The following is a 14,057-nucleotide window of genomic DNA, read 5'->3' as shown; positions in this document are numbered from 1 at the left end:
AAAAGCAAAAAGTCTTCATTATTAATGATATTCCAAAGAAGCTTTCACCGTGTCAAGCTTGTATTCTGCTACTTTCCTATTTATCAGTCAAGACCACGGGGGGTCTTTCCCTGTGTGCTGATAGCATTGTGAACGTTTGCTTTTCTGCCTTTCCATCCATCAGTAGAAAGCTTGGGGACAAAGCTAACAACCACAGGACAAATTCACAAGTACATACCAACTGCTTTGTGCTACTCCTACAACTGAAAGCAGCTACAAACCCTGTTTTGCCATCTGGTTTGAGGAAGTGTGGGATTGCCTTGCCTGCTGAGCAGAGCAATACAGGGAACAGGGTAAATATATATCAGAAATCCTCTTCCTTATGGCTGTTATTTTAGTGGTGAATGTCACCTACCATTGCTGCAACCATCATTTCTTTCCCTGTGGTGAAGGGGGCAGGACCCCTTTTGGAGCCTACCACTGACATTTCTGTTTCTCCTGCAATGAGTCAGTTGCTGGTTTGACAGCTCTGAGGGTACAAACTTCCTCCCTTCACACTTCCATGACCTGAGTTCAGACTCCAGAAGCAAAGCACATTAAGAATCTTCTGAAGGCATTTGTACTGATTTTTCAGATGTGGACAGCTGTCCATCATGAAGGGCAGTCATCTGCCAGACACTGATTTCTGTTGATCTGGATTGGCTTTGGAGCAGCAAAATGGAAGTACAAAGGATGCAAAGTTCAAGGCTAAAAATTGGGAATTAAAAACCACAGGGGTTAACTGCCTTGCCTCCTGTCACAGAGAAAGCCTGTCCTGCAGTAGGAGCCCCAATCTGATGTGTAATATAGATATCTTAGTGCTTTCCTTCTTTCTTTTAAAATTCATTCTGCCCTGTTCTGCGCTGCCAAATCTGGTGGTTTGTTTTTGTTTTGTTTTGGTTTTTTTATTATTTTTGCTGGCAGCTAAATATGTTGCCTCCACAGCACTTGGAATTGAACCTGGTCTTTTCAATGGGAATGTAAAAGCAATAACAATGCCTTTCTCCGCTGCTGTAGCTCGGGAGGAGGAAGCCTTGCGCATTTCCTTCGTGCTGAGCGTGCCCTATAGCATAGTTACAGCACCAGGGGACACCTTCTATCCCATTTACACTGGATCATCCAACACGCTCCTGACCTTTCGGTGTAAGAGGGCAGAACATTATCCGAGGGATGGCGTAGTTCCTGCTTTATGTTTCCAGGCTCTGGCAGCAGCCGCCTCACAGCCCGTCCACTCCTGACTGTAAGGAAACGGCTCTGCCGCTGCTGGAGCTGGAACATGGTGTGCTCTGCTATTTGTAGTTTCCTGCTGCCGACACTGGATACGCAGTTACTATTCCTCTTGCTTCCTCCATGAACATTAAAATGGGTCCAAAAATAATTGAAGGCAGTATGTTCTGGTGGAGTATTTTTGCATTTGCAGAAATTTCCTCTTTCTTTTGCTTGCCAATTTTGATAGGGAGCATTTCAAGACCGTTTCAGCATCTCCAACTTGGCACCGCTGGGAGGCACAGGAATGCTCTCCTGATCAGTATGGCACAAGAATCTGTTTTGGCATCTGAACACAGACATAAACCTCATTTTTAAGGATGATTATAGCATATTTTAAGCATGAAGTTGTGTTTTATCTAATGAAGACTAGAAGACCCAAATGCTCTAAAGGGCAACAAAGCCCACACTTCTAGAAAAAAAGAGAGAGGCCAGCACATACAGAAAAAGAGAAGAAAGCTGCTTTTTTTAATTTATTGCTTTGATCTTCAAGAAGGTTAGGTGATAAGAGACTAGCTGTCAGGAAATAATGTAATTAAACTGTGCATGAGGTTCACAGACTTACTGTGCAGCATCTTTCAGATGTAGCCATGTGATTATTTCTAAATTAATGTCTTCCTGGCCTGGCTGAAATGCTTTCAATGGCCCACACTTGGCAGAGCTTGGGATTTTAAAAGTGTATCTTAAATTATGCTTCATATCTATTTATAGGGAACAGATAAAGGTGGGTGTGCAGCTGAGAGGTTGCCTACCCAGGAGTTGGTGAGGGTTTTTTAAGAGGAAAAACCAGGAGCATGGTCTGTGGATCACTTCCAGAAGTATCAATGTAATTTTAAACCACATCATTCTGTCTTTGCATCTTACATATCATGCACATATCATGATGGAAACTAATTCAGAAATATTGTCTTCAATCTTCATGTCTCACAAGGCCCCTCTGTATTATTTGGCATCAAAGTCCTGGATGCCTTGTGTCCTACACAGGTGCTGAAGAGGTGTCGTAAAGGAAACAGTCTTGAGTTGAGGAATTTTGCTCAATTTATTGCTAATGAACACAAATGTCTGCTCTTAATTTGGGTGTTAAAAGGAAAAACCAGGACGCAATGCCATAAACACCTACTCTTCCCCAAATTCAATTTCCCTTAATTTTGTCTTCGTTTATACCCAGTCCATCAAAACTTTTTTGGTGGGGTGATGGGGCAGGGATAATATTTGTGTAATTTTTTTTCTGCTGCTGTTACAGCTATTCTCTGATTCTTACATCTTTTCATCTGCTGTTCCTTACAGTCCCTGCCCTGGCATGAGCCACTCACTGTCCCCCAGGTGAGACCCCACAGAGTGTCTCCAACCCTCAGCAGCCATCATTTTATTTCCCTAGCACCTTGTATTCAGGTGTTCTCTGGCTGATGGGTGTTTTGGCACCATGGTCAGGCTCTGGCGTGTGGTGGTTCTCCCCCCTGGGAGGAGAGGCCACCTCATGAAATCCAGGGGGATGCTGAGAGGGCAGTGAGACCCAGTGCCACCTGTGGAGCCACCTGTGCCCCCGCACCAGATGAGGACACTGCTGTCCCAGCTCTGCAGTTTTGCCAGCATTGAGGAAAACATTGGGCTGGGCCCAGAGAGTGGTGGTGAACGGTGCTGCGTCCAGCTGGTGGCCAGTCACCAGTGGTGTCCCCCAAGGATCAGTGTTGGGCCCAGCTCTGTTTAATATCTTGATGGTTTAGATGAGAGGATTGAGTGTACCATTAGTAAATTTGCAGATGACACCAAGCTGGAGGGGAGTGTCAATCAACTGGAAGGCATGAGGGCTCTGCAGAGGGACCTGGACAGACTGGAGAGTTGGGCTGATTCCAATGGGATGAGGTTCAATAAGGCCGAGTGCACTTTGGCCACAACAACCCCATGGAGCGCTACAGGCTGGACACAGAGTGGCTGGAGAGTGGCCAAGCAGAAAGGGACCTGGGAGTTTGGATTGACTGGAAGCTGAACATGAGCCAGCTGAACATGAGCCAGTTCAGGTAGCCAATAAGGCCAATGCCATCCTGGCCTGTATCAGGAACAGTGTGGCCAACAGGTCCAGGGAAGTGATTCTTCCCCTGTACTCAGCGCTGGTGAGGCCACACCTGGAGTACTGTGTCCAGTTCTGGGCCCCTCAGTTCAGGAAGGATATTGAGGTGCTGGAGCAGGTCCAGAGAAGAGCAACAAGGCTGGTGAAGGGACTGGAGCACAAGCCCTCTGAGGAGTGGCTGAGGGAGCTGGGGTTGTTTAACCTGGAGAAGAGGAGGCTCAGGGGAGACTTCATCACTCTACAACTACCTGAAAGGAGGTTGTAGCCAGGTGGGGGTTGGCCTCTTCTCCCAGGCAGTTATCAGTAAGACAAGAGGGCACAGTCTTAAGCTGTGCCAGGGGAGGTTTAGGTTAGATATTAGGAAGAAATTCTTTACAGAGAGGGTCATCAGGCATTGGAATGGGCTGCCCAGGAAGTGGTGGATTCTCTGTCCCTGGAGATTTTTAAGATGAGACTGGATGTGGCACTTAGTGCCATGGCCTAGTAACCACAGTGGTAATGGATCAAGGGTTGGACTTGGTGATCTCAGAGGTCCTTTCCAACCTGGTTGATTCTATGATTCTATGATTGAACCAGTTGATTCATGGGATGGGGAAACAACCGGTGCACAGGGGAAGGAGGGCTGGGCCCCCCAAAATCCAGCAGAAAGCTGATATCCTCTGCTTTCCATCTGTGCAGAGATCTCAGCTCCAGCCACAAAGTGCCATGGCATGTCAGGATTTTAAACCTGTGATTACACCACAGCTGTATCTTTGGGTCTCAGACATAGGTGGGTTTGCTAGTGGAAATGCCATGATTCTGGTACAAAACAGTAAACACCCATCTGGCAGTTTTTGTTTTTCATGGCAGCTATTTGGAATGACAAGAATGTCACACATTCAGCCAGGAATAGAACCAGGGTCTATAGTAAAGTCACCAAACTTCTATGGCGTTTTAGAACCAAATGAAAATTTCTTCTGAAAACTGAGAGGAAGATCCCTCATCTGGGAACCCACTGTGATGTTTTCATAATTTACGTTGTGGTTTGCATTCACGAGACTGTTGTCTGTTTATATCTTTTAGTATTACAATTTGTGTTCAGCCAATGAATTAATTTGCACTTAGACAGTAGGAAGTTCTCTGTAGATGATCTGTGCCCAGGACAGGCCATTTCCATTTTAAGGAACAGAAAATCCTTTCCAGGAATGCCTGAGTGCTTGATGTTATTAGGTGTGGTGGAACGGTGCAATATTTCAAAAAGCAAGCAAACAACACAGACGTATAAAATACGCCCAGATATCATTAGTCATATTTATCTGTTTGGGAGCTGTAATTTTCTCCCATCTTCAACAATAAAATTCTTGCTTCTTTGTTCAACATTATAGGAATCACATGCTTTGTGCATGGCTGTGGCTTGATATCTGTCAGGAAAAAAATACACAGTTCTCTTACTCTGGCATTTAGTAGGAACATTCAGTGTGAATATGTTGGAAATGGTGCTCTGATATAAATACAAAGCTATTTGTCACGTCACACATCTAGCTGATTTTCTAGTGGGTTGACAGTTGGGCCCATTGTCTGGAATAATTTAATGTGCTGAAGCTTAAACTTACTGTACTCTGTGAATCATATATACAGATATTTATAATGGAAAAACTGTGTTCATGCAGCATTGAGGTTACACAAATACAGCTGTGGGTCTGAATCTTCAGCTGGTGTAAATTGGCCTTGTTGGAACGGCATCAATTTATCCTGGCTGTGGACCGCTCCGAACACATGTGAAAGGGAAAGATCTGGCAGAAGTATTGCCTTGTCCATCACCATCTGTAAACAAGAGACAAACAGAAAAACAAACACAACATTGTATTTAGGCCCTGGCTTAGCAAAGCATTTAGATGTATGCCGAGTTCTATTTTAAAGCTACAAGTAATTTGATTTCATTAAGGCTGTATTTATAGAGTGGCGACAGGAATTACAGCATATTGGGGCTTTTTTTTCTGTTGAAGCAGTTTTCATCAAATTTGTTGATCCATGAAAAAAATTAAATGTGCCATCAAAGTTTTCTTTAAGTACAGAATTTATTCTGGGGCCATTACACTGCTGCCTGGTGACCCTTCACATACCCAGCCCAGTGTCAGGGCCCTGTGGGCACTGATGGACATTGATGGCCCTGACCAACCTCACCTCCAGCTTTTCCACAGCCCTGCCCTGCCAGGCCATGAGCCCTGCTGTGCCAGACACTGAACAATCAGCTGCTTTTGTGGCATGACCTGGGACCTTCCTCATCCTTGTGGACCTGTGCTGTGGTCACAGGGCTGTGTCTGAGCCTGGCTACCCTCACTGAACCTGATCCTGACCTGCTGATTGATTTCATAGTCAGGAAGCTTGGACTTGTTTGGCTACCAGAACTTGTGTGATGATCTCTTGTTTAAACCTGGTTACTATAAGCTCTCAGGGGCTGTGGGACCGGCTCTGATTACTGAGGGCCCCTGTTTTACCTGCTGGGTCTTTGTTTCTGGTTTCTTGCCCCCTTCTGGCTTCTTGCCCAGCTAGTCTGGACAGCCAGAATCAGCCCTCTGTTCCACTGAATTTAGCTCAGAGCTTAAGAGTAGGGATTTTTCTGTTTTCTGGGTAAATGTCCTGATTCTTCAGGCTGTTGGCATTTCTCATGTGCTCCTTCATGGAGATGTTGCACTTCTGTTGGCCTTTCCCAGGCCTTTCCCAGATGTACGGGTGACCTAGACACTAGTTCCAATTAAACTGCAGTTCTGATTCTAGTCTGGATGCAATAGGGGACTTTCTTGATTGTCTTTTATAAAGATAGCTCACACGCAAATCTTTCCTGGATCAGGCCCTTGCATGTCAATGCAGACGGTATATGTGCCACAAATCTGTTGCACAGTATTATTTTTTGTTCAAGTACTGGCTAAATTCAATTGCAAAAGATGTAAGAAATATGTCTTCATTTTTGTTTAATTGAATTGCTGTGAATACTTGAACTCCCTTAATGAGATAGGAATAGGCCTTGTAGCTGGAAACTTTGTAAACCTCAAGAGAGGGACTCTGGCAGTTACTGTTCTACGTGTGTTATTATTTTGTTTATATTGTGGAAACATATGAAAATGAACTTGCTTAGCTGTAGATGTTCTCAGAGTGGAACTTTCCACTTTCTGTTGTAGATTACTTAGTTTAACATTGGCCAGACAGTTTTGAAAATCCAAAATGCACATGGACTCTTATATGGACCTCTCTTTAATAAGCAATGTATGCTTATCTCCAACCTTTCCCAACCTGTGGATCATGGATATTAAATACCAACTTAGTAGTTGGTAAAGGTATTTGATAAAGCAGATTTATGGTTTGAGGATTCCAATTTGCTATAGCACTTGCTTTGAACAATTGTATGGGGTCCACAAATTGGAAGAGACAGAAAAGCACTAATCTAATAGGGATTTAATCTGGCAAGACATTCATTTAGATTACCAATATTTTTCTCTTTGTTAGCAGCATATGGAGGCATAGTGGGAGAATGCATTTATGCCTGGTGCATTACATGTGAGACTACCAGGAGTTTATTTCAAGACCCTGCCTCATATTTTTCCTAAGTGCTCTTGAACTTGCTCTTATTTGGAACATCACCCAAGTTATTCTTTTCAGAGCAAATCTGGTAAACACTACTGGTCTTTGATACTATTTACGCAGGAGGCTGCCAAGAGAAAGATGGTAAGTACTGGTGATCCAGTACTTGTTGCTCTTTCATTTTTGTATCTTCTTTTCTAAAGTTGATGCCAGAAGCAAAGGTTATCGTACATGATTTCAACTGGAGTATTTCCAGCAAAAAGAAATCAACATTCCACAAAGTGCTACTAGGACCTTAGTTGAGATTGAAAGATATCTGAACTAGAACAAATGCAGAGAGAGGCTGTGTGTCTTAAGATGAGTTAAAAGCACTGGGCTCTAGTAAAACAAACAGCAGGAGAGACAATGAACCCTCACCAGTCCACACTGGAAAAGGTTAAACACCCGGGAGAAGAACTTTTTTAACTTGAAGGAAAATGTTAGCCTAAGAGTAAATGTGTATAAACTGGACATGAGTCTTATTTGGGTCAGAGAGTGTATGATGAGTTCAGTAATGAGCAGAAAGTTTCTGGAACTGCTTCTCATAGGAGAAACTGAGCTGAAGCACTTCACTAGTTTTCAGGTGGAGCTTCATCCCTTTATGAAAGGAAATTTTATACTGTGGTTAGCTGCCAAAAGCAGTGATTGGACTTGATCTGTATGTCCCTTTGGGACCCTTTTCTTTATATGTATCCCATATTGTTCTTCGAGACGGTGTGGTTATAGTGGTTATCATTCTGCCCTTAATTAACCGTATGAGTTTGCTATTTACAGTTCAGAACTTACAGAGAAGATGATTTGCTACAAGCTGGTTCATAATTAATTCCAGCCCTCATACAGTGTTCAATAGATTTGGGATTTATTATTTTCAGCATGTATAAACAATTTCATTAATGAATATATTCAGTTCACTGGCTGCCAAAGCCATGAAGGCTCTAATCCTCCCATCAATAACACTTGGCATAGGGTGTGCTGCCAGCTCTGTGCTGGGCACATGATCCTGAGGTGCTCTGCACCACTGTTCCAGAATCCAGTGCTAATGCTTCTCAGCAAGCTCTGACAAAAGCCAGAGAGCAGAGGTTTTTATCTGAATGATGTTATAAATCTCATTTTATCTGAGGTAGGGCTGGACTGTGCACAGGCTGCATACATGCTGTTCCATATCCGTGTTTCTTCTCTGTTCTCAAACAGCTGTTCTCACCCTGTACTCGCTAGCCTGCCAGATGTTACAAATCCAGGGAAAGCATGGAGTCACATTCTCCCTCAGCAGGACTTATTCATGACCAGCTTGAGACCTGCTGTTTGGTCTAACGCTTAACCTGGATTTTCTAGTAACTTATCAACTAGGATGACAAAACATGAGGTTAAGAACTCATTGTTGCCAGCAGGACTGATGCTGGAGATGTGATCTGATACCCTGATCTCAAGTGAAGTGGCCTCAAGACCACATGTATAATAATTACTGGTGCGTGTATGATCACTAATGACAGTCAGGCTTCTCAAAGCACTGGGCAGAGACCCTTTGGATCATTCTTAGTTCTTCTGACTCTCTCATAAAAGTCTAATTTCCTTAATTAAATGTAGCACTTAACATTCTTCAGCACATGCATTCAATTTCCTTTATGTATTGTTTGAAACGAGACTACAAGAGATAATCACATTGAAAGTTGATCTTCTGTTTTAAGTGTGCTTAACTCCTCTCCCCAGCATCTCAGTCACTGGAAAACTCCAAATGACTTAACTGGTCTCCAGATTATCTACAGCAGTGTGGAGAAGTGCTAGTCTGGGAAACATTGAGGACATTTGGTTCATGTGTTTTTAGTGATATAATGTCCAATCTTAGTTATTTTGTGCTGCTGTTTGGTGAGAATTCATGAATCCAGGAATGATTAGAAGGCTTACGAGAAGAATTAAGTCACTGGCAGTCACCATAACTCCAGCTAAGAAGTAAGTCATAGGAATAATTAAAGATCCAATAATTTTATGATAATCACTTGGCTAGGTTTGCTAAGACAGTCTTTTTCATGGATGGTATGAGATCAATTGATACAGTGCTGTGTAGCAATGTTAGAATGACAAAGGAAATCTCAGTTTGCTGAGACACTGTATGTGGTTTAAGCTGATCTCATAGAGCACATTAGCTAAATTTTGATATTTACTGTATTAAAAACTCACTCCTTTGACAGGGAAACTAACTTGTCAAAGGATCTTGAATGTTTTTTCAGGAGCCCAGATTAACCCCTTGAAACTGGGGCAGTCCTCGCAGGGTTGAGTGAAACAGCAATTGTTGGGTCATTGCCATGTTCACATCCGTAATGGCGTGTTTAATTAAACAAACTAGGCAACACACTCACTTCAGGAACACAGGAAGCATCAGAGTTTCTCATGTGGGAAACAAGTTTAACCTGAAAGCTTTCAAGAAATATTGCTAGTAATGTGGGCCAGGCCAGACAATGTTGACAGACCTTCATATTGAAACCTGGCCACACACTGCAAACCTGCTGCAAACTTTCACAGCAGCATCACAAGTTGTCTGACATCTGGTATTTTCAGCACCTCAACTTTGAGTCGTATTATTATGAGAAATTTTTTTTAAGTCCATTTTAGACTTTGTGGTCAAAGAAAAGAGTTTGAAAACACAATCCGTTAGATCTCAAAAGCAAATAAGACCCCATTTTTAGGTATTTATTTATTTAAATACCACAATTGTTAAGGAAATCTCATGACCTGTGGGACTGTGTAATACTTACTGTTTTCACGCATCTTTGATTAGGAGGGTGAAAATACAAAGTATTCCATGATGCCAGACTCCCAGTACTCTCTTCTGGGTACTTGGGAAAATGTCTACAGTTAAGTAAGCATTAAGCAGAAATGCTTGAGAAGTCTCTGAAGGAACCAGCCCTGGAAACAAAATCAGTGTAGATACAAATCCAAGCAGTACTGAGCTCAGACTGTGCTGTTTTGAGGGTCAAGTTGGCACTTCTACACAGCATGGGACTGTGCTGTGCCAAGGTACCAGTTCATCTGGAACTTCTTTGGGTACCTCAGACACACTATTGCATTGCTTAGGGTTGGCATGTCTGCAATTTTGAAAAGCCCTGGCTGCTTTGTAAAGCAAGACTGTTTGTAAATACTGCTTGTTATTCATTAAGACTCAGGAGCAATTCGTGTTTTCACAGAGCAAAGTCATCATTAACCCTACTTCTGACTGTACTGAATCTACATCTTTTTTACTCTGCATTTGTTCCGAGACGTCTTGCTTGATTTTCTCCCAGCTCCAAACCACATGAAATGCAAACTTCTTCATTCTCTGGGCATTTGTGTGAGATGTGAGAGAGTCAGGGCAAGACTCCAGATCATATTGATAGGGGATAATTTGCTACAGGCATAGGCCAGCTGAAACCAAAATATTTTTTTATGAATAATATCATAGAAGGATGCAAAGTCTAAACTGAAATTGAGTCTCTTTCAAAATCTGTTATTGGCTGTGGATAGAAGTTTAAAAACCATATTGTTTTAAAGGTAGTACAGATTTCATCATCAAAGTCAGTTGCTCAGTGTTGCTCAAAACTCTTGAAGGACATCCTTTAAACTGTTGTTGTGTATTTCAGTTGATTAAAAAAAAAAGACAAAAAAAGATTAATCATCTCCTAAAGTTCCTTTCTTTTTCCTCATAGTTTACTATTTTATATTAAAAGGCAGAAGCATGGTTTAACTTAAGCTGGATTCTCATCCAACAATAAGTGTGTAGATTAGATGGAGGAAATGCTCCCTATCCACAGAACAATAGATTACTTGTTTAAATTACGTGTCTTAAAAAGATCCTGATTCGGCTTTACTGAGCATAAAATATTAAATTTACTGTTTATTTTTAGTGGATTGCTGCCAGTTTTCTTCTCCCTGAATGTCTTTAGATTGTTTAAAACATTAAAAAATGTTCACATCAAACATATATCTACTTACAAGAAATCTCTGTTGGTCTCTCAGCAGAGACATAAAATCTTGTTGTTGGGATGTGAACTTTGCTGTTATGGAATTTTCCTTTCTTTATTAGCTTTATGGCTTTTCTCTTCTTTTTTTTTTCCCTCTAAGACCGCAAGTGTGGCAAATTATTTTGTGCTAATGTTGCTTATTAAATCTTCATAAAGTGAGAAAAAGGAATCCAATGAGAAAGCTTTAGATGACTCTTCAAGTGTACTAGGTTGTTTTGTTCTGTTTAATTGGCAGTAATGTTTGAAACCCTTGACCTCATCCTTGCAAAAATGTTGTTAGTTATATTTCCTGCAAAAATGGTGATAGGCCTGATCAGCTCCATGGGTACAAATGAGAAATTAATTGTGTCATTGATATCACTTTGGACTTGTATCTTTGTAACCTGAACCAAAATTGGCCTTTAGGACTATTCATCAACATAAGATACAAGGTGGTGCAGACTCTGTAGCTGCAATTGTATTTGCATAAATAAAAGGTTAAAAAGTCAGGCATATGTGACAGATTTTTGGGACCAGGTTAGTGTAGCATGTCTGGTGACACTTGCAATGTTCATTTGCCTTCTGTTGAAAGGGATATTCAATATTATCTTTGCAAATCCCCTGCACAAAGCAGTGCACTCGAGTGCTGAATGGAGTGCTCAGTATGAAATGTTGCTTTTACTGCAGGAGTCGTAGGTGCCCTGTACAGGGCCTTTTCTCTCCTCTCGGGAGCACCATCTCTACGGGGAACGGGGCACCGACCCTGAGCAGCTCCAGCAACATACCGTGCCTGAGCAGTGGGCTCCGAGTGTTCTTCAGCTGTCACAGGGCAAAAGTTGTTATTCAGGGCTAAGGAACAAACCAGCTCTTTACTGGAGGACATGCAACTATTACAGCAAGGATCTGGACTCATTCTGTGACTGTAAGGTGGTTACTCAGAAGCTGCATCGCTGCCTTTTGACCCTAAACCACTTCAACACCGAGGATTGTACTCACCTGAGCTCTGCTGCCTCTATAATTAGCTTTTCTTTTCTTATAAGGGATTAATGACTTAGGGTTTCATTTGTTTATTTTTTTATTATGAAAGAGTCCTTATTAATGGACAGTCCCCTACCTTGCTGGGATGGAGATGAGGGAAGGTGCTTTGAAGGGATTCTGCAACAAAAATATTTGCAGAAAAGAAGAAATCTGAGATTGTATTTGCCTGCAGAACTGTAGTCAGGAGTAAAGAATTAAAGGCTCTCACTTTCAATGCATTTAGTCTCTAATACAACACAAAACACCAAAACATAAATGCACTATCTCCTACCTGACTTTTGACAGCTTATAATGAGTTAACGTGCTGCAGATTGAAATGTCACATTAATGTACTTCAAAATAAGGAGTGAGTTCTATCAGCTTTATTCAATATATTTCTATCTGTATCTGAAGTACAGAGCAATCCATTTTGCTTGGAAATACATTTGGAAGTGGAAGAAGTTGAAATGTGTGTTATTTGTAGATATTAATATAATACATTTTTTTTCTTTTTCTCTCTTCATTCCCAAAAATAATAAGTGGAAGATAGACTAGGTTATGGCTTAGGAATTGCAAAGACCTGGGAAATATAGGTGTAGGAAGTCAACTGGCTATTTGAATGTAACATTTGGAAACTTTATGTACAGACGAAAAAGAAAGGGGGTAGATAAAATTGCATCCATAATGTTTATGGCATTTTTGGTCCATTTGTGGATTAAAGGTACTTTATGAACTACTAGAACTTTGGTCAGTGAAGCAATCCCTGATTATGGTTTACTTATAGGAAAAGACTATGGGATCAGCTTTCTGAGGAACGTGCTTTATGAATGTTTTCCTGGGTCTGTCATTCTGTTAATAATGAAATATGATTATAACTTCAATGCTTCCATTGCTTGACAACAGCTTATTTTAATGAGGAGCATAGATGAGGTGATTTTGTCTGTGTTGCATATACATCTATGAGCATATACATATATGCATATACATATATTATGAGACATAACAGGATTTTTATATTTTGCACTGTCTCTCATTGTTTCCATCCTTGTCTAACTCTTTTTTCCCCTTTATCTTATGTAACTTGTAGATGTTCGACTGGATCAGCCACAACAAAGAGTTGTTCCTGCAGAGTCACACGGAGATCGGTGTGAGCTACCAACATGCCCTTGACCTGCAGACCCAACACAACCACTTTGCTATGAATTCCATGGTGAGTTGAGAGCATAATGTGAACAAGACATGAGGGAGTAAAGGGCCTGCACAGGGGGCCATCTCCAGTTCAGAGAGCACCACGGAACTGTGAAAGGTGAAGTCAGGAAGGTCAGGCTGGGCTGTGGCAGCAGCCCTCATTCTGCAAACAGTGTTGCTCTGTCCACCCAGACGCTGATACATGATTATTTCCTTGACATAAGTTCAGCAGAGTTCTGTGGAGTTAGTTTACATTTTGGGGAGAAAATACAATATTTTTTAAGCTTTGACATTTCTTTGATGGGGAATTATTGAGAGCTATAGGTGGCACCTTAATAATTTATGTTTCTACACTCCTACCCTGCTAAGGTACTTTTTAGAACCTTGAAAAAGAGACAATAATCAAGCTGTCAATTGTGGCCACAGTAGGATTTTGCCTTTTTCAATTATTAATCAGGCAGAATTTTTGAATGCGACTAAATTTACCTTTTTTCTTCAAAAAAAAAAAGATCATCACTATACGTTTATAAGTGCTTTCCTCATTTTCTTATTCCTTCCAGGCATAAAGTGTTTCTTCTGGAAACTGCTCTGCTTTCAGCACAGAAATGAGGACAGAGTGTATTGATGTTTTGATTGTTGCAGTGGGTTAGAAAGATGCACGTATACCCCCTGCTGCAATTGCACAGTGCAGAGATAAGCCCTCTCTGAATGCTCTCTGCCAAGTACACCAAAGCTTGCCCTCAGTAAACCAGCTCCTACAGGTGAACCTGCTTATGCTCTGCATGGTCAGGCTACAGCTGCAAGGAGCTGAGACCTCAGAGGTGGTGGTTGATGTTAAAGTTGAAGGTGTAAGTCACTGGAGAGCCACACCTGCTGTGCTGCTCAAGGACAAGGTACTGGAGAGCAGTTGTCTGAAATGTGAAAAAGAGGTC

The 14,057-nt window shown here is 41.6% G+C and overlaps 1 protein-coding gene across 16 annotated transcripts in view; it reads left to right on the top strand.

Annotated features, from left to right (window-relative positions):
* The window catches only part of KALRN (kalirin RhoGEF kinase), a 505,663-nt gene that overhangs the window by 215,767 nt on the left and 275,839 nt on the right, over positions 1 to 14,057 (top strand). For all 16 annotated transcript variants that reach the window (XR_007904562.1, XR_007904561.1, XR_007904560.1 and 13 more), the window contains one exon: positions 13,025 to 13,147. Coding sequence is in view for 13 of the 16 variants with exons in the window: in XM_051787529.1 (XP_051643489.1) it covers positions 13,025 to 13,147 (123 nt within the window). In the remaining 3 variants the exon portion in view is untranslated. The remainder of the gene's footprint in view (positions 1 to 13,024; positions 13,148 to 14,057) is intronic.

Source organism: Manacus candei, unplaced genomic scaffold, assembly GCF_025592945.1.
Source record: "Manacus candei isolate 608988 ecotype Guabito, Panama unplaced genomic scaffold, ASM2559294v1 h1tg000023l, whole genome shotgun sequence".
Lineage (NCBI taxonomy): Eukaryota > Metazoa > Chordata > Aves > Passeriformes > Pipridae > Manacus > Manacus candei.
The sequence above is the reverse complement of the archived record's forward strand: the minus strand, read 5'-3'. Positions and strand labels throughout refer to the sequence as shown.